The sequence below is a fragment of the Crinia signifera genome, chromosome 5, assembly GCF_055691185.1.
Source record: "Crinia signifera chromosome 5, ASM5569118v1, whole genome shotgun sequence".
In the NCBI taxonomy this organism is placed as follows: domain Eukaryota; kingdom Metazoa; phylum Chordata; class Amphibia; order Anura; family Myobatrachidae; genus Crinia; species Crinia signifera.
Window position 1 is genome coordinate 304925452 of NC_139221.1, and position 19799 is coordinate 304945250.

The window sequence follows — 19799 nt, forward strand, 5'->3', positions numbered from 1 at the left end:
ACGAGTTACACAGTTTCTGACTCATTGGTGTTGCCGGCCCCATAAGAAGCAAGGACTTGTCGTTCTATGAGAAATTGTTATTTGCAGTTGCTCATGTTACAGTAAATAGTTATTCTAGGTGCACCCCAGCAAATGTCATCATTATACAGTATAAACAAATATCTACATGATATGAATTACATACATTTACTGCAATGATTTGCTTTTGCTTCCACGAAACTTCAGATGTCTACGGGGAGTAAATAAGAGAACCCCCCACCCCAGGGATCCAGGAATCAGGTGACCAATAAAGTGGACAGTGAGGGTTGTGCATATGGGCATGGGTGATTGGGTCGACAAGCGTTGGGTCAACCACTGAAATAGTTTGACATGGCTAAGATCGACTGAGTTGGAAAGTCGACACAAGCATTAGGTTGACAAGGGCAAGGTCGATATGAGTTTTTCAAAAAGAATTGTCCTGGATGTCGACATATTCGACATGGACACCAACAAGCATAACATGTCTGCTCGCCACACTATTCTATTCTCCCTCCATGCCCGAGTAGATGGTAGGGAATGAAATACTGCCCGTCGGTACGAACAAAAAAAAAAGCATGAAAAACTAATATCGACATTTTGACTGTCGACCTTGCCATGTCGACTTAAGGTGGACCTTTCTAGGGTCAACCTAATGACCTTATCCCGTGTCTGTTGCGTATATCCGTCTCCAGCAGTGGCTTCCTACCCACTGCGAATGCAATCTGCGCAAACGCTGGGGTAGAGCCGCCGCCCACTACTACAGATCAGCCATATGTCTTTGCATTAATCACACCAGTCAGTTGTAAACGGAACCTTCTTTCTACTATCCAGACATTTGTGATGCAAAACAATAAATAAATACCAGTTGCAGATATAAAGTTGCACAGTGAAATGCATGAGCCAAACAGGCTTGGCAATATACTATACTGTACTGCCTAGCATACAGTAGCTGTTACTGTACCTTTCTGAGTGACTCCCTGATGGCATTGTGCTCTGGAGTATAAAGTGCACTCCGGGCCTCTGGGCTGGTAGGGTGGCTGGCACAGGCTGTCAGGGAGAACAGTCTACCCTGAGATCCGAGCCTGGTGCTGCTGAGGAGATATTGGGAGCAGAGCCTGAGAGCCATAGCTGCAGGGATCTGTCCCCGGGATCTGCAATGTGACACAAGGACACAGTGTAAACAAATAATACATACTGTAAGCTGCCAGTCTCCCAGCAAAACTCCCATAACAGTATAGTAATGGCAAAGTACAAAGATTGTCATTGCTGAGTGCAGGGTGTTAGGGGGGGAATTTAAAACAAAGTAACATTGCCAGCTGCTTGTCACTCACTGTGCAACTGCAAACTTCAGTAGCCTGCCCCACTTCCGGTCCTGCCGGAGTTCCCTGGTCACATGACAGAGTGACGTCATCGGATCAGCCTGCTGCAATACTGTAGCAGAGCTGCTGAATACATTTTATTAACATTTCATGTGCACTAGGAACAGAGGCAGGTATGCGGTATATCATACTGTAAGCCTAGATATCTTTTGCAAAACTGCATTAATAGCACATATAGCACAATAGATGACTACTATTAAATGGGATGCTGTCGTTGGATATTGCGCTAGGTGCACACCTAAGATTACCTGTGCACAATTATCATTCCTGTAAAGGAGATACATTTCCAGGGTGATGTTTTTACAATGCGGCTTTTCAGGTGATGTCTGTATGCGATGCATGATTTGCTGCAGAACATCAGTTCGTCAGGACCATTGAAGTTTGATGTCAGATTTACATGGCCTCCAACATGACCCTTTCCATTAGGCACAAAATTCTCAGTTCCTGGGCTTACTGTCCAGTGGCAGCTCCAGAGGTGGGGCCAAATTTCAAATAGCGGAGTGATGCCAACTGCCACCCCCTATCCACTGCCAAACATTGACACTCACTGGCAGTTGGTGTGTCTCCCCCATTTGGATTTTGAACTGTGCTGCATCCCCACCTCTGCCACTGACAAATAAGTGAAGAAACAGAGCATTTTGTACCCAATGGGTCATGTTGGAGGGTATGGATGTGTGGAAGACCGGGGGCTGTGTGCAGGGGCATTTTAAGAGCGGAAGACATTCTAACGGAGGACACTGGCTGTGTGCAAAATGTGGACTGATCAGCCTCACATTTAAGGAAGTATCCTGAATTCCTTAATACCGGCTACGGCAGGCAGAATACCAATGCTTCTGTCTTTTTCCCTTCAGGAAACCACAGAGGTCATTGTTTATGGTGGAAGGGGTCAGCAGGATGCACAGAAAGGGGTGTCTGCTCCCTAGGCTCCACACTCCAGATGTTACCTCAAAAAAATATCTGAGGCTAGGGGGTTAGAGTGCAGACTTCCTTATGTGAATGTTCAATATCCCCCTGACTTGCATCCTTGTTCTTTCATAATGTGTTTCCCATTTAATTCTTCCATTTCTGCAACATCAATAAAGGGGAATTTGGCTTTAAAAATGCAGAATAACAATTTTACTAAAACAAAAATGCTCTAATATATCATAAATAACTCTGAAGCTTGTCAGCCTTGAACATATTTTTTGCTGTCAGATGGTATTTTTTTACTGACACATTATTATGACCTTCCAAAATCTGTCCGGGAAGGACCACAAACACTTCTTAAGGCCCGTACACACTGGGCGACTTTGAGCTGAAAGCAAATCAGTTTTGTCGTCTGAGCTGCTTTCAGCTCAAAAGCCGCCCAGTGTGTACGGGGCAGCGGTGAGCGGTGAACGGTGGTATTACCATTTACCAGCAGGTGACCGATGGGTGGACGGCTTTCCATAGCGTCCTGCTAATTGCCGGGTCGCAGGTCTAAAAGGGGTAGAAGTAGCTTCTTTGCAAGGATAGTGATTTGCTGTAATCACTGCCATGTGCTATAGCTGCAGGGGTATCTGATGACGACTCTAGCTGGGTACACACTAGCATAGGCACCGATTCCGTGTGTGCTCCGGGGCCCGAGCACCCATGGAGAATGATAAGCACCCACGGGCCACGGCCGGAGCTCAACTGCCGTTAGCTGCCAACGTGTACCGCTGAGACTGAAAACACATTGCCGGAACTGCTGGGCAGTCAGCAGCGGGGTCCCTGCAGTGGATGGGAACTCAGTGGTGGATTCCCTGCAGCGGATGGGAAGTCAGCGGCAGGGTCCCTGCTGCAGATGGGAACTAGTAGCAATATTGCCAATATGCTGCAGATATATATCTCACCCCCCATTGCTCTGGCGGCACTGCACTAGCAATTCTGGCTGCAATGTGCTGTTCCAGCACTCGCCCTGCTGCACTTCTGATCTAAAATGCATCCACAGATGCTGTATTATTATCATATCAATTAAGACCCATGGGGTCGTACACTCCAGCTGCCGCAAGTCCTATCTAGAGGTCCACAAACCTCTGTCCACTGATGAAGATCTTAGCCCCATCCCTACCCTGCAATGGCCCACTCCCTGGCCCCACACAGCATCAGAATGACAATCACTGACAGTTTGGTGCCGTAAACGACATTACAAACCCAAACTGCACAGTACGAGTCCATTGCATGTACAGTACCAAACATGCTGTGGGCCATTGTGCATTGGAAAATAATAATTTTGCATACTGGCCCTTATTCTGGTTTACTCGCAAAGGCAAATTCCTTCTCAAATGGACAAAACCAGGTGCACTGCAGGGGGGGGGGATATAACTCGTGCAGAGAGAATTAGATTTGGGTGGGGTTTTACTTCCAAGTGAGATCTATATTGCAGTGTAAAAATAAAGCAGTCAGTATTTTCCCTGCACAGAAACAAAATAACTCACCCAAATGTAACTCTCTCTGCACATGTTACATCTGCCCCACCTGCAGTGCACATGGTTTTGTCCATTTGAGAAGGAATTTGCCTTTGCGAGTAAACCAAATTGTGTTCTTCTCAGCACACCCCAAATTCTGCTTTGTGCCTCTTGCGTGCTGGTAGAAATACAAAAGAGCTAAAGTTTTGTGAGGTACTTTACTTTTTCCAATGAAGTGACCTCTCTCCGGCCGGGCTTAGCAGCAAATCGTTCCAGAGCTGCCCTTGCTGATTAATAATGATGTGGTGCCTTGTGTGCGATTTAAGAAGCCAACATTCCAGACAAGGGCACTTTATAACCTGCGCAATTACCTTGGACACACTTGAAAAGTCTTCTCAGCTGCATTTTGAGTGGCTGCTGAATTTGAGGTTAAAATGCATAAAGAAACATCGCTAGATGACTCCGCAGGGACATTGTGGTGGCAAGGTTACAGTCACTGATTGCCATTTCCAATTTCTTAGCAGCAATGGGCGTGAAGTTGGCACTGAGCAGCGGTCACAGTCACAGACCTGCTAACAGGACCGATATTAGGGCGCACTCTGTATAATAGGGTTGCCCTTTCGAATACACTTATGTCTGTCATGTAATGTCTGCTGAAAGCAAACTTTTTGAATAGACTTTACTAAGGTAAGATTGCAGCAGCCATTCTCCCACCTAAAGTCATTTTATACTTCATCAAATACTTAGAATGGTTTTAGAGAAACTGTGACGGTAAACTAATGTGGAACTACAAATCCCAGGTGCATTTATATAATGTGTCAATGGTAATGTGGTTGCACCTGATTCTGAATCCCACTATGATGTCGGAGGCAGGGGGGGATCTAGGAGAAAATGACAGGGGACGCAACATGATAGCGGAGGGGATGGGATGGGGAGGGGGAAGGGGGTGTGTTAGTGGAGAACGGAGGAGGAGAGCAGAGAGACGACAGGAATGGGATTATAAATAGGCCCTGGCATTTAAAGTACACTGGCCCACCTTGTCGTCAAAAGTGAAGGATGTAGTTGAGTGCGCGCTCCGGAAAAGGGGTGTGGCCACTCAAAAGGGGGCATGTCCTTGAGTGTTGTGTACCGCACCATATACCACTTCTACATATTATGCAACAAAATAGTAGACCCCATTATACTTGCTCCTTACACATAATGCCACACGGATTGAGCCAAAATTCACAATAAATTCCATACACAGGGACAGGTCAAAAATTTACACCCTTATGCTCGTTGCCAGGAGTTCCATGCTCATTGCCAGGAGTTCCATGCTCATAGCCAAATGGGATTACACGTTCATTGCCATGTGGGATTATATGCTCATTGCCAGGGGTTCTATGCTCGTTGCCATGTGGGATTACATGCTCATTGCCATGTGGGATTACATGCTCGTTGCCATGTGGGATGACATGCTCTTTGCTGCCATGTGGGATTACATGGTCATTGCCAAGGGGGAATACATGTTCATTGCCAATGGGGAATACATGCTCATTGCCATGGGGGGGTTACATGGTCGTTGTCATGTGGGATTACATGCTTGTTGCCATGGGTTCTATGCTTGTTGCCAGGTGGGATTACATGCTCATTACCATGGGGGAAAACATGCTTGTTGCCATGGGGGAATACATGCTCGCTGCCATGGGGGTTACATGGTCGTTTTAATGTAGGAATAAATGCTTGTTGCCGAGGGGGAAAATATGCTCCCAGTAATGAGAGGACAGCTGCACCTGGGAAGAACTGTAAGCACTGACAGCCGGGTAGAGAGCCGCGGGCTGCCCAGCTGTATCCACTGTGTATCCACATACACGAAGCGTGGCAAGCGTAGCGAGCATTACTTCACAGGACTCGCTGTGCTCGCCACGCTTCGGGCTCGGTGGCTCTCTGCGCTCGCCACACTATATAATATCAACTCCAAGCCGCCGTGGATAGTGGGGGTATAAAAAGGTCGGAGGATGCGTATCGCCGCCCCTAGCGGGCTTGCTGCGCTCGCCACCCTTCGGATTGGTGTTCATCGTGGGGTGGCGTTAACAATGGGGGGGGGGGGGCATTTGACATAAAAGCCCGAAATCGGGTCGGTCGGGTCCCATCGCATACCTTAAGTTAAGGTATGAGATGGGTCCCGATGGGGCCGTGCTAGGAAACAAGTACCAATATAAGTATATTTACATGGGAACGAGCACAGATCTATGAAACCTGGGGCCCTGGATACCACACGCTCCCCAGAGCACCAATGCAGGAGGACATTATTGCAGGTCACAAGGTCATGGGAGAAAGGCTGTATGGAAACACATTAGACAGACCCTAATGGGACCTGTAAATAGAAGGAGATAGCCACGGATCTGGGAAAACTGGTTTGTGGGCAGAATGAGTCAAAGTTTGAACTTGTCAGCAATTTTCATATACACCCCGTAAAGAGAATACAGACACTCCATTAAAGAGGTATATATATGAGCCTTAAGGTGCCCACACACTAGAACGATTTTTGGGCCGATTGGCCGATTTCCGATAAATCGGCCGGCATATCGTCTGATGTTTACCGATAATCGGTCGAAAATCGGCCGATTTTTGTCCGATGCGCGCTCCCGTGGATCTTTAGCTGAATCCTCTGATCTTACATGCTGCACAAAAGATCAGAAGATTTAACAAAAGATCCATAGGAACGCACAGGGGATCTTAAGAAAAATCTTTGGTGAAGATGTGCGCTTGCCTGAAATCTTTTGTCCAGGACGGAAAAAAGATTTCAAGGCTAATTTATGCGCACATCTTACGATCGCAGATCTTTCTAGTGTGTGGGCACCTGTACACACATCAGTGGCGTAACTATATAATTTGCGCCCCCCCGCCAAACTTTTTCGGCGCCCCCCCCCCTCCCCCCTCCCCATACCCATACCCATACCTGACAGAGCCGCATCCAGTCTCCCTCAGCTCCGCTGCGCTGCTCCAGTCTCCGCTGCGCTGCTGTCCGGCCGCATCTGTGGTCACTGTCCCGTCACTCGCTCCCGGCTCCTGCTGATAATGAAAAGTGACTCTTAGAAAATGGCTGCCAAAACTGTCTGCAATACGGGGGCAGCCATTTTCTAAGTGTCACTTTTCATTATCAGCAGGAGCCGGCGCCGGGAGCGAGTGACGGGACAGTGACCGAAGATGCGGCCGGGCAGCAGCGCAGCGGGTAACTATAGCACCGCAGCCCCCCCGGCGCCCATAGTTACTCTGCGCCTCCCCGCCATGGCGGGGGCTGCGGAGGCCTAGTTACGCCACTGACACACATGACACTAAATATTCCCATTTTTGCCATCTCATACCTCGCAACATGGCCCTCTTCAGGAGGGACACATTGCTCTGCTCCTGCACTTGCCTCTTAATCTATGATCACCATAACCTGTGTTGGAGCACCTTTCTAATCAAGTAACCTGTTCAACACATGTGATGACATTAAGAAAGTCCAGGAGCAGAGCATTGTGTCCCTCCTCGAGAGGGTCATGTTGAGAGGTGGGGGGTGTGGGGGGGTACTAATAACGCAGGCCTGGGTATGATGGAGGGCCCCAGTACCTGGCATTACCAGCAGCTTCTCTCAATACAGCATATCCTGCTGTGTACTTGGCTGCAGTGTGGCTAGGGTTGTTCTTAATTTTTTTTTTTCAAAAGGTGTATAATCACACCTCCCACAAGTCGGCCACACCCCCTGAAATGTACTGGGGCCCATTCAGGCTCTCTACCTCCCTGACTAGCAGATCTGCACCATTTCGCCAATCACAATTGTGACCAGTTTAATCTTTAAAGCCCTATCCTTCTCTTCCACTATAGGCCAGGTAGTCCGATCTGGGGATCTGTATCCTGTAAAAGGTCTCTAGGAGAGTTCTCCGATAATACTAATGGCAATCCCATATTATGGTATAAAGGAGATTGGCTTATTTACTACTATAATGCTATAACACATAGCAACCAGTTGGATTCTAGCAATTCCCATCTCCTAACCAATATGAGAAGGTAACTGTGTGACATTTATAGAGTCATTTCTTATTAAGTTTCTGAGGAAGGTCTGAGTCTCTCTTCTGCACGGATCACCAGCTCCCATTCACTATACAGGACTTTCATCGGGCTGCTCCCATCCTATGGAATGCTCTTCCACGCACAAGACTCTCCGCTAGCCTCTAATGTTTCAAGCGTTCCCTGAAAACTCACCTCAGCAGGCAAGCCTATCATATTTAAGTTCTACACGCATAACCCTCTGAGGCACTTATGTATTATACTAAGTGATTCATCGCGCCCTACGGGCACGGTGTGTTGCCGCGAATTGCGGGAGGGGGGTCGCGGGTTGCCGCGAATCGTGGGGGTCGCGGAGGGGGGTGCCGCGAATTGAGGGAGGGGGGTTCACGGGGTGGGGGGTGCCACGAATCGCGGGAGGGGGGGTTCCGCGGGGCATAACAACGATGTGAAAAACCCCATGTCGATATTTTGACTGTGGACCTTGCCCATGGCGAACTAATGCTTATGTCAACCTTCTTGTTGTATCCTGTTCTAATAGACTGACAATGCATTATGCCGACAGGTACAAAGGTCAACATGGACAAAAAGTTGACATGCACAAGGTTGACAGCGCTGAAGGTTGCCAAATCAAATGGTCGACAGATTCAATAGATCTACATGACAATTGTCGACATACATAGTTTTATTGGTTTTCCCAACATTTTTTATCATTTACCATCCACATGGACTACGACTGGGAATAGTTACCATGTCAGAAGGGTTGTGAGCGAAGCAAGCCTCGCAAGGGCACACGGTACATTCATTTAAATAACATGCACTTACCTTCACAAAATGTGTCGACAATTCCCAGGTCGACCTTTTTACTGTGTAGCCCTACTGTACCGGCTAACCTTTTGTAGTGTCTACCTTTTTCCACCGACCTATTGACCCTGTTGACCTACTGCGTGTCGACCACGTGGTGTTGAAATATTGACTGCCGACCCAATTCTGGTTGACACAATGGTACCCATACCCATTTATACCGCATGACTGCCTCATCTGTTCTGCGGCAAGATGCAGAACATAGATTGTTACAATATTTGGATATTTATGTTTAATTGTGATTATTATTTTTTATCTTTTTGCCTATTGTGAATACTTATCCTAAGAGAAACACATTTGGTTGTATTTACGTCATTTTTAAATAATGAATATATATATTTTTTGTATTGCTAGTTTAGAACATAGAATTGACAAATTGTTATTTGTATCATTGATAAATTGTAATAAGCATACTGGGTTTCAGACGCTGAGCACACATTGCTACATTGTTGAATTAGCTACAATGTGTTTTCAAAACCTAAATAGCCAGTTAATCCAGGATTAGCTAAAAGCCAGTTAGACTAGGCTCTAGGATTACCTGGTTACCCATATATAATAGAATAGTATCTACAGTATATACTCTTACTTTCTGTGTCATAGCATCTCATATATCCCTTTCACATCACACCTAATTAGTGGGTTCAAGCCTGTTTCTTGATGATTCGTCCTGGTAATTGGTGCAATGTGAAAGGGGTTACCGGGTCCCGCAAACTGGTAACACGGCAATACGAACCGATCAAACAGAAGGGTTCTTACCGGTTTGCTGCCGTGTTGCTTTGCAGTGTGAATGGGGTAATCAGGTCGAGCGGCCCATTTTCCGTTTACCCCAATGGAGGAGGCGGTGCTTGGTGCAGGGCCAGCTCTAAGGGCTGCCTCCTTCCCCCGATGACATCAGCGAAACGGCATTATTGCCCGTTCGCTGAAGCTATCTGAACAGAGCAAAATGCAGGTTCACAACGTTTCAAATTCCCGATGTGACCCAGCATTTTGCGGTCTGAAAGGGGTGTAAAAGAGGGCAAACTGTAACATCTACAGCTCTCCTGAGCTCTGAACGTTAGTATAAGGCCCCTCTTACATAGGAATGCCAGTATGGACCTAGGATCTCGATCTGGGTCCGGCGCATTCACATTAAACCTGGGCCGACCCTTTGTGCAGAGGGTGATGCTGCTTTCACATCGCAAAATGTAGGGTTGCACGTGACTTTGAAATGGGTCAGTCCCGGCACGAACCTGCATTTTGGGATATTCACATCCCCACAGCGAATCGGCAATATTGCCGTTTCGCTGACATCATCCGGGGGCGCGGCGGAGTGTCGGTGCCTCATCGGGGGCGGGGGAGGAGGCAGCGCTTACAGCTGGCGCAAGCTCCAAGCGCTGCTTCCTACATAGTGTGAATGGGAAATGGGTCGCTCGACCCATTTAACCCGTTCACAACGCCAAGCAACAGGGCAATGAACTGGTAAGAACTCTGCTTTCTTACCGGTTCTTATTGCCGTGTTGCTACCCATTTTAGGGACATTGTAACCCCTTTCACATCACACTATTACCGGGTCAAACCGGCTTGTACCCGGTAATTAGTTGCGATGTGAAAGGGGAATGACCCGGATTTAGCTCTTCTTATAACCCGGGTTGAATTGCCAGATTGGTCAACCAGGGTTATAAACTTTAGTGCTATTACACCGCACCTCGATCCGGGTCGACACATCACCAACCTGGCAATTTCCCGGGTCCGAGGTGCCTTAGGAAAGGGGTATTAGATGTTTGTAATGGTCAGGGGTGCTGGCATTTTTAGCAGATATTTTGAGGATCTCTCACAGCAACGCTGCCACTCAAAGGGTTAATACGATCCCAGGCACTAATATCATGCCCATATCACATATAATATGCAATTCATGATAAATTAGTACATGAAAAAAAAAAAACAAGCAATGACTGCTTTGCTATTTGAGCTTTTTGACCCATCTCAGCATCTGTTTATCTATTGAATGCAGGCTGAAACTAAAGGCTCCCATACACTAGTCCAGCTTGTCCCAACTCTCCTTGAGCTCCCAAGGGTTCGCTCGATGTGCCATTTTTCCATGGGATAAATCGCATGCGATTTATCAGGTTTAATACTACCCCAGGGTGGGGGGAGCTCTCTCAGCCAATCAGCAGCCACCCAGTCATTTCTATGGATTTTTTTAACATTCTCCTGGCACATAGCTAGTATCGGATGCGATATATCGCAAGTGCTAAAAATCTCCCGCGATGCGGCGCTGATGGCTACATGTACGGCTTATCTTACGTGCAGCCAGTTTGACCCGACCCCGGTCCGTTTTCACGGGATCACGCATTGGTTCCGATGCCATACACGTGCTATTTTGGCCGATTTCTTGGCCCGATCCACCATTGTATCTTTGTTATACACCAATATATCACCAAGTAATCATACAATCAATCAGACATTTTTATTCTAGAATAAAGGTCCTGAATTTGATTAACAGACACATATTTTATTAAACCAATCTAGCAGAACCCGTAAGAACAAACTTGTTACACCTGGGGCAATGTCAGACACATCCACGACGTCCTCTGTGCTTAGAACATTAAGCCCCGAGTTGGGTACACGCAGAGTGCAGTGTGGGGATTACATACAGTCCTCGCTTGTGTTCCATGCAGTGCAGCATTGGGGGCTATACATGTGCCATCAGAGCCATACAGACTTATCTACACCATGTCTTGACTGAAGAGAACAGTCCTAGGGGGGCTTATGCAATGACACATCCTCCTTTCTCCTTAAATGGGTTTTTGTCTTCTGGGACGCCCTTTACCAGTGGGTCTTCTCCAGAATTCCCTTCAATATACGTCTTGATTTCTTCACACATTTTGGAAACCTTAAGGAAACAGATTTGTATGATCAGGTTCATGTTTCCTAATCCAGAGGAAATGTATCAATCCCAAATCCGGTGACTAATGCTGCATAAATAAGGTCCACGCTCTAGTGTAATGCACAGACATAGGGCGTGAGGGATTACAATGGGAAATACGGATGCGGTGTATTACTTGCATCGCTTGTCCTGTGTGACCTGCTTTACACCATGAACCATATGTCCCAAATAGGATAATGTTCTAGGCTTAGGCTAATAGGATTGAGGGTATGGCTGTCTTATTCTCCCCTGTATACTCTCACATTAACAATGATCCATGTATGAAGCCGAAATAAAATGACACTTGAATTATATGTGCTGCACTATTCACCGATCTCCATGCATTGGTGCATAAAATGTTTATAAAGGGATTTATTTAAACCCTGAGTTAGATTGTTGTCATTAATTGTCATACTGTTACATTTGTGACAAAGTTACATGTACAGGAACTGGAAAAAGATACAAACAGACTGGATAGAAAACAGCAAATCTAATATCAGAAAAACATTTTGCAATGATGAAATAACTTCCCCAGAACACTGCTTGGGTTTCAGTCCAAACTATCCATTACCATAGAGTCAGACGGGACACCCAGGAGCCTGACCAGGGATAGACGCATTACTCATCAGCACACAAGTAGTGAATTAGGGGCCCATTTATCAAGGTTTGCAGTTTCAATGCGATCTGGGTGGAATATTAACGTCCAGGATCGCATTGTAAAATGCAAACCTTTCGGCAGGCTGTATCATCCCCTGATCGCAGGGACAGGGGAGCCCATACCTGCGATGTGCTGAGCCGGGCGCCGGGGGGTCTGTGTATGTGTGGTTAGTGCTGACGCCCCTGCTGGACCCGCTGACCGCACCACCCCGGTGACAATGAGCTACCGCCATCTCATGCGAAGTTGATGCGTCGGGCAGCTTCGCATCCCCCATAGAAACCTTATGGGGACTGCGGCCGCCGGTGATGCAGGGGAGATTGCAGCTGCTGCGGTCCCCCTATGGTACATTCTAGTGATACTTAATATTTGCGGCTAGCCCCCCCCCCTCCCCATAACACCTGTTTTCAGTGATTTAGCCGCAAACATTGAATCATAAATGCCCCCCATACTGCTTGCACCTGTTGCTGGAGAGGAAGGGGAGATGGTAAGCGGTTCCCGGGTCGGCAATGTCTAGGTCGACAGTCAATAGGTCGGCTACTAATGGCCGACACTGACTAGGTCGGCACCTAAAAATGGTCGACATACCCTAGGTCAACTTTGACAGAAGGTCGAAACAAGCTCAAGGTCGACATGGACATCGTCGACATGAATACGTTTTTCACGTTTTAAAAAAGGTGGTTTTTCATTCTTTACTATCCAAGTGGGCAGATAACAGTGGGCCGAGCGCAGCGAGCCATGCAAGGGCACGCGGTACATTTATACAGTGCCCATGTCAACATAGGTCGACATAGACACCAAAAAACATAAAAAAACATGTAGACCGTATTCATGTCGTCCATGTCAACCTGAAGCTTGTGTCGATCTCCTGTCAATGTCGACCTAGGGTATGTCAACCATTCTTTTGTGTTGACCTAGTCACTGTCGAAGAGACACTGTCTACCATCTACACCGTAACCAGGGGAGGCACAAAAATTCAGGGGTAACGTGTGAGGCTGGATACACACTTAGAAATTCCCGAAGGCAGCGATAGAGTTAACTACATCGATGCTGCGGGAGAATGATATGCCACACGGACCGATATCGTTCACAAAATCGGTCAGTGACATCACCCGCACCTCGCTCCGTACATGCAGGCTCTGATGATATTGTCACAGACAGACGACATGGGGGGTCATTATCGATGCACAGGAACGATATTGAGCGCACACACTGACCGATGTTCACAATGTATCATTAACAATATCAGTGTCGTACATATTTTTAACGATATATCGCCCAGTGTGTACCCAGCCTGAGTTTTTAAAAGTGAGTGATATCAACCAATGAGAGTCTACCTATCATTTATCTTGTACACGATTATAGCTATAACTGCTGTGGGCATCATATCTCACTTCTATAAACTCTCACTTTAGTAAATGTACCCTTCAGTTTCTGTAACCCAGAGGGAAATGTTTGGCATGTGTCAGTGTTTAGAGGTTTCCTAGGTGCCAGCTCTATGGACAGTGTCAGCCCTATGGAGAGCCTCAGGTCACCTGCTGCTGAAACATCCCAACTATCCAGCTATCTGTCAGTAATAGGGGAGAGTGCCCATCCCAGTGTGTGCTGTGCTGTACTGTTCCCATGGATGCCTGCTGCTGGGAAGCTGCTGGGCGGCTGCACAGCTGCAGAGTATGGGAAAAAAAAGTTTGCTAGAAGTTTACTATGAGCCTGCACTCACCAGCTGCCTCTCCAGCTTCACCTCCTTCTTCAGCTGCTCCACCTCCATCTTTGCTTTATCCTTCTCTGTCAGATCATCTATATTGATCACCGGCATTGTCTGATGGGGGAAAAAAGGAACAATATATGCCGCAGAAGTCTTTCTGGAAGAGGTCATAGCATGCAGCGGTCCCTACATGAGGACTTACTTGTGGTGCTGTGCTCCCTGCAGGAACAGCTTCCTCTGCCACAGCCTCCTCGCACACCTTCCCAAAGCTGCTCCAGCAATAGAACCAAGCTGTTTTTTAAAGTAATCTGCATAATCTCTGCTAATCTGATTTCATCAGGGCTCCATGACCACAGCAGCGCAGCTCTCCACAGACACCACGTCCCCTGATTATTAGATTGCTGCAATTAGCATGGCACCGCGATTTGTTATGTGGCTGGGTGAGATGGGCACTTGGGCAGTTATGTTGTGCTGTGCTGGGCAGTGGCTGGCAGCCTGGGGCTCTGCTAGTCTCTGGTGGCACTACAAGTCCCAGCAGGGATGCAGATGGGGTCACCCCGGTATCTCATGTCCTAATCCGTTTAGCAGGCAGACTGCTCTATCCAGATTAGTGTAAATGCATGGAACTCGTGTTTGTGAGTCTGCAGGATTCATTCACAACTGGAAAAGCTAGTGTCTGGTGCATTATACAAATACTATTATACTGTGTGTGTGTGTGTGTGTGTGTATCTATAAAAAAAAAAAGAAATATATAGATATAGATATATATATATATATATATATATCTATATCTATATATACACACATATACACACACATACACATATATATATATACACAATTATATTTTCAAATATTTATTAAACTCCCCAGGGAGTTGTTGATATAGGTAGGATTGAAATAATGAAATGATTGCAGTAAAAGTGGAGATATGTCATTTCCCAGTGAGTGACATGTTACATAGGAGCCCAATCACCTTTTTCTGTGTCTATGTCAACTGAAGTCGACATGGGCACTGTATAAGGGTACCGCGTCCCCTCTCCATGCTTTGGGCTCGGTACCTCACTGTGCTTGGAACATTATTGTATTCCTTCGCTGTCTATGCCCACTTGGATAGTAAAGAATGAAAAACCACATAAAAAAAAAGAAAAAAATTAAAATATCATGTTTTTCATGCCGACCTAATGAATGTGTCAACCTTTTTGACCATGTCGACCTAATGCATGTTGACCGTTTTCATGTGTTGACCTAGTGAAATTATACTTAAAAATGCATGAAGCCATAAGGGGTTAGGACCTTATTCCGGTCCCCTCGGTAGTCCATACGCGTTCGCATGTGCAGATGCTGGGTGCACGCACACAACCTTGCAGCCAGTGGGCGGGGTGTGGGTGACAGGGGTAGGTGGAGACTGGTAACATTCTATCCCTGCCTCCCAAGCAGCTCCAAAGGCACCAGCCTAGGTGTAAATACTGGCTGGAAATGCATGTGGCCCACAAATGCTCAACTGTTGTTTTCACCCCGCAATTTTGATTTACACTCACAGCCAAACCTCTCATAGCTGAACCTCTCACAGCTGAACCTCTCATAGCTGAAACTCTCACAGCTGAAACTCTCACAGCTGAACCTCTCACAGCTGAACCTCCCATAGCTGAAACTCTCACAGCTGAACCTCTCACAGCTGAACCTCTCACAGTTGAACCTCTCACAGCTGAACCTCTCACAGCTGAACCTCTCACAGATGAACCTTTCATAGCTGAACCTCTCACAGCTGAACCCCTCACAGCTGAACCCCTCACAGCTGAACCTCTCACAGCTGAACCTCCCATAGCTGAAACTCTCACAGCTGAACCTCTCACAGCTGAACCTCTCACAGTTGAACCTCTCACAGCTGAACCTCTCACAGCTGAACCTTTCATAGCTGAACCTCTCACAGCTGAACCCCTCACAGCTGAACCTCTCACAGCTGAACCTCTCACAGCTGAACCACCCATAGCTGAAACTCTCACAGCTGAACCTCTCACAGCTGAACCTCTCACAGCTGAAATTCTCACAGCTGAACCTCTCATAGCTGAACCTCTCACAGCTGAACCTCTCACAGTTGAACCTCTCATAGCTGAACCTCTCACAGCTGAACCTCTCACAGCTGAACCTCTCATAGCTGAACCTCTCACAGTTGAACCTCTCACAGCTGAACGTCTCACATTTGAACCTCTCACAGCTGAACCTCTCATAGCTGAACCTCTCACAACTGAACCTCTCACAGCTGAACCTTTCATAGCTGAACCTCTCACAGCTGAACCTCCCATAGCTGAAACTCTCACAGCTGAACCTCTCACAGCTAAACCTCTCACAGCTAAACCTCTCACAGCTGAACCTCTCACAGCTGAACTTCTCACAGCTGAACCTCTCACTGTTGAACCTCTCACAGCTGAACCTCTCACAGCTGAACCTCTCACAGCTGAACCTCTCACAGCTGAACTTCTTATAGCTGAACCTCTCACTGTTGAACCTCTCACAGCTGAACCTCTCACAGCTGAACTACTCACAGCTGAACCTCTCACAACTGAACCTCTCACAGCTGAACCTTTCATAGCTGAACCTCTCACAGCTGAACCTCCCATAGCTGAAACTCTCACAGCTGAACCTCTCACAGCTGAACCTCTCACAGCTGAACTTCTCACAGCTGAACCTCTCACTGTTGAACCTCTCACAGCTGAACCTCTCTCACAGCTGAACCTCTCTGCACATTTAAAATCTTCTGAATGGGTTTGCTCAGGTTACTTCCACTACAGAATCATCCCCTGGGCTCCTTTTACATATAGTTTTTTCAGAGATGACCACAGAAAAGACAGTTATTAAGGATGCTAGAGGAGAAGGGAGCCATTTTGGGAAGGACATTTTTTGAATAGAGAGAAAGTGCGTCTGGTGCTGTCGAGGGGGGGGGGAGCGGGTACTGTTTACCCAGGCCCGAGTCTGATGGAGGGGCCCGGGACTCATTGCAGGGAGTCGGGCAGTGGGAGTAGAGTGGGGAGGCTGCAGCCACAGCACAGCTTCTTTCCCCCACTTAGCTCAGTGACATTTGCTGAGCGGGGGAGAGAGGCAGCTGCAGCAGCAGCCTGTCCTCTCTCTCCCTGCGTAGATTTCCCACCGGCCAGACAGGGCGGCGGCCGGCACTCGGCCAGCCACAACCTCTACAATTTTTTTAACAGGGGCGTGCCCACACCCCCTTTCCAGTGACCCCACACCTTCCAGTTGACCACGCCCCTTCTTAAATGGGGCACAGCTGCACTTTCAGCGGCCCTGAGCGCGACACACCCGCTTCAGCAGGTTAAGGGGCTGTGAATCCCCTGATAATGAGCAGAACCCCTGACAATAAGCAGTGAATTTTCAATGGGGGCAGTTGTGACAAGACCACAGACCCACGGTGGCCAGGGGGAAAGCGGTGGTGATCCCCATGACAACAAGGAAATACCATGGGGGGCACCTGAAACATTTTAAGCAGAAGGCACTGATTGAAGGATTCGTACATATTATAATTACCGATACCGTAGCAAAATGTAGGTGGATGGCATGGAGATTTTGGGTCCGTGAATTGCAATCTACCCCACCAATTGATGAGAGCAGAGCTGGATGGCGACTTTCACATGCAGATACAGATGGCTTAAATCATTATTTTAGCCAGGGATTACGGGAAGGGTGATGGTTAAACAGACCACGTGGAACCATATGGTTTTGCAGCAATGTTAATCACATTTAGACGTTCGGTTTTATGTCCCTGTCCACAATTTCCTGCAGCCATGGCCGGAGCACTCTGTCTGGGAAAACATGTTTTCTGTGACCTTATAGAGATAGGGAACTGCGGTTACCAGAAGCTTTTATGTGACAGCAAACTGTCTGAGAAATCAGATTTCAGTTTCAGCGGTTACAAAGCCTCTCAAGAAATAGAAAGGCCTCCTGGGTAATACTAATCACAGGGAAGTCTGGAGAGGGTTATTGTTCCTGGGAGTCATCCTCGTACTTTACATTGCAGTAACCAGGCTGATATAGGGCCTAAAGTGCACATAAAAAGCAGGAGGTATGGGATAATGCATGGATAAGTGTACTTACATATATCGCCACATATATTATGGTGAAACAGGATTCGTTTCACCAGGGAGTGTAGTATTTCCATGGTCACAACTTCCTGTCAGGGCTGGCAACAAAAATCTTGGGGCCCGGAACACTGATATCTCGGGGGGCCCCCAACACTGAACGCGGATTCTTATTACATTGCATATTGAATGTATTTTTTTATTATTAGAAGTAAATAGATCATTAATATTTACAATGCAATATAATACGGGAGGGCAGAGATGGGAGGGCACAGCATTGTGTGTTGTGTGGTTTAGTGTGTTGCGTGATGTCACTAAACTCATTAGTACAGGTAGCCAGACGAGTGATTAGGCAGCCATGCTTTCAGACCCTCAGTCCCTCAAAGTCTTGGGGCCCCTCAACTGGTCGGGCCCAGTACGAGTGTCCCCTTTGACCCCCCCTGTCGCCTGCCCTGCTTCCTGTAGAGGGTTGCAGAAAAGCCGTCCAGCCTCAGAGAAATTGCTTTGTATCCAGGCACAGTGCAAAGCCAGGATAAGGACTCTGAGGTGTGCTTGAGGGAGAGAAGGGTGGGCTCTCAACCACACAGCTCCGGTCCAGGTTAAAAAAAAGGTTGGCATGCACAAAGACAACTTTAACAAAAGGTTGACATGCACAACAGTCAAGTCAGGTCAACACAAGCAAAATGTTGACATGAATTTTTCACATTTTCTGTGACCCAGGAGTCCATCTGTGCATGCGCAGTGACACCAGCGAATCTCTCACTCTGCGGATAGAAGCCCGCAGGCTTCTATGGGGTTACCCCCCTGTAGCCAATTAATTGAGTCGGATCCTGGGGGAGTGGTTATGTGTCTGCAACAAGGAGAGATAGTTCTACACTGGTCTCCCAGCCACAGCCACAGCCTTTGTTGAGCCATGAGATGAATTTGATGCCCACAAGGACCAAGCAAACCTCAGTACCTGGGCATTAGAGATACAACCATGACTGTGTGGTGTAATATGGTCAGAGGTGGTGGAACTGAGAGGACTGGTGGAAGATGTGATGATATGGTGGAGACTGGGTGGGACATGGGTGGAGAGTAGTTGGTCAGGATCATGAGAGGGAAGGATTGAGCGTGCCAAACACACCCCTGGGGGTACAGCACATACTACTTGGATAAAGGTATCATCTAGAGCTTGTCCTGTGTGGAGATCCTGCTGATGTGCTCTGCATGCCAGTGATTCTGCTATACTGGAGTGCACATCAATGAGCCACCTGTATGAATTGGTGAGATGACACAAATGGAGGGGATACGGTCACTAGGTCAACAATATGAAGGTCGACTACATTAGGTTGACCTCTAAAGGGCGACACGGCTTAGGTCGGCAAAGCAAATGTGAGAGTGTCCATGTTGACTCATGTCGAAATTCGGTGCAAAAAAAAGTCACGTCAAAAACTCACGTCAGCCATCAACCTTACCATTGTCGACCGACTGCTTGTGTCGACCTTCCAACCCCGTCGACCTTAGCCGTGTTGACCTATATCATGCGTCGACTGATTTTAGATAAATCACAAAGTGTGCCATACAGTACATGGCACACAATGTCCAATGCATTGTTGTATTTCCATAAATGGGCAGCATTCAATGGATGCCGGATCCATTTTGCTGGAATGGATCCGGCATCCATTATTCAATTAATCGGCCAAATCCTGATGTCGGATTTGGCCGATGATTGACACTCGCCCGGCCGGCGCTCGGACCGGATG

At 47.3% G+C, this 19799-nt stretch overlaps 3 protein-coding genes across 4 annotated transcripts in view; 1 reads left to right on the plus strand and 2 right to left on the minus strand.

Annotated features, from left to right (window-relative positions):
• LOC146081299 (putative acyl-CoA dehydrogenase 6) overlaps positions 1-1400 on the minus strand; it is a 107668-nt gene extending 106268 nt beyond the window's left edge. The window contains exons 1-2 of the mRNA XM_083189445.1: positions 1350-1400; positions 980-1169 (exon numbers count right to left, since the gene is read on the minus strand). Coding sequence (XP_083045571.1) covers positions 980-1144 — 165 coding nt within the window. The 5' untranslated portion in view covers positions 1145-1169; positions 1350-1400. The remainder of the gene's footprint in view (positions 1-979; positions 1170-1349) is intronic.
• Positions 1401-7562: 6162 nt separating this feature from the next.
• The window catches only part of TFPI2 (tissue factor pathway inhibitor 2), a 68453-nt gene continuing 56216 nt past the window's right edge, over positions 7563-19799 (plus strand). Inside the window, exon 1 of the mRNA XM_083189447.1 lies at positions 7563-7837. The gene's annotated coding sequence lies outside the window, so the exon portion shown is untranslated. The remainder of the gene's footprint in view (positions 7838-19799) is intronic.
• Positions 11151-14406, minus strand: GNGT1 (G protein subunit gamma transducin 1). Of its 2 annotated transcripts, XM_083186400.1 has the most exons (3): positions 14166-14406; positions 13979-14077; positions 11152-11570 (listed from the first exon to the last, which is right to left on the minus strand). In XM_083186400.1, the coding sequence occupies exons 2-3, from the start codon at positions 14072-14074 to the stop codon at positions 11445-11447; spliced, it is 222 nt and encodes a 73-aa protein (XP_083042526.1). In that variant the 5' UTR covers positions 14075-14077; positions 14166-14406; the 3' UTR covers positions 11152-11444. The 2 variants fall into 2 exon arrangements, with proteins under 2 accessions (XP_083042525.1, XP_083042526.1); XM_083186399.1 differs by lacking the exon at positions 14166-14406 and having other exon boundaries at positions 11151-11570; positions 13979-14159.

What these genes read in the sequence shown, in the direction of transcription:
- GNGT1 (XM_083186399.1), bottom strand. Translation starts at nt 14,134, where the DNA reads ATGACCTCTTCCAGAAAGACTTCTGCGGCATATATTGTTCCTTTTTTC. An exon ending in TGAAGCTGGAGAGGCAGCTG is followed by an intron (nt 11,571 to 13,978) that starts GTGAGTGCAGGC and finishes TGTTTCCTTAAG; the next exon opens with GTTTCCAAAATGTGTGAAGA.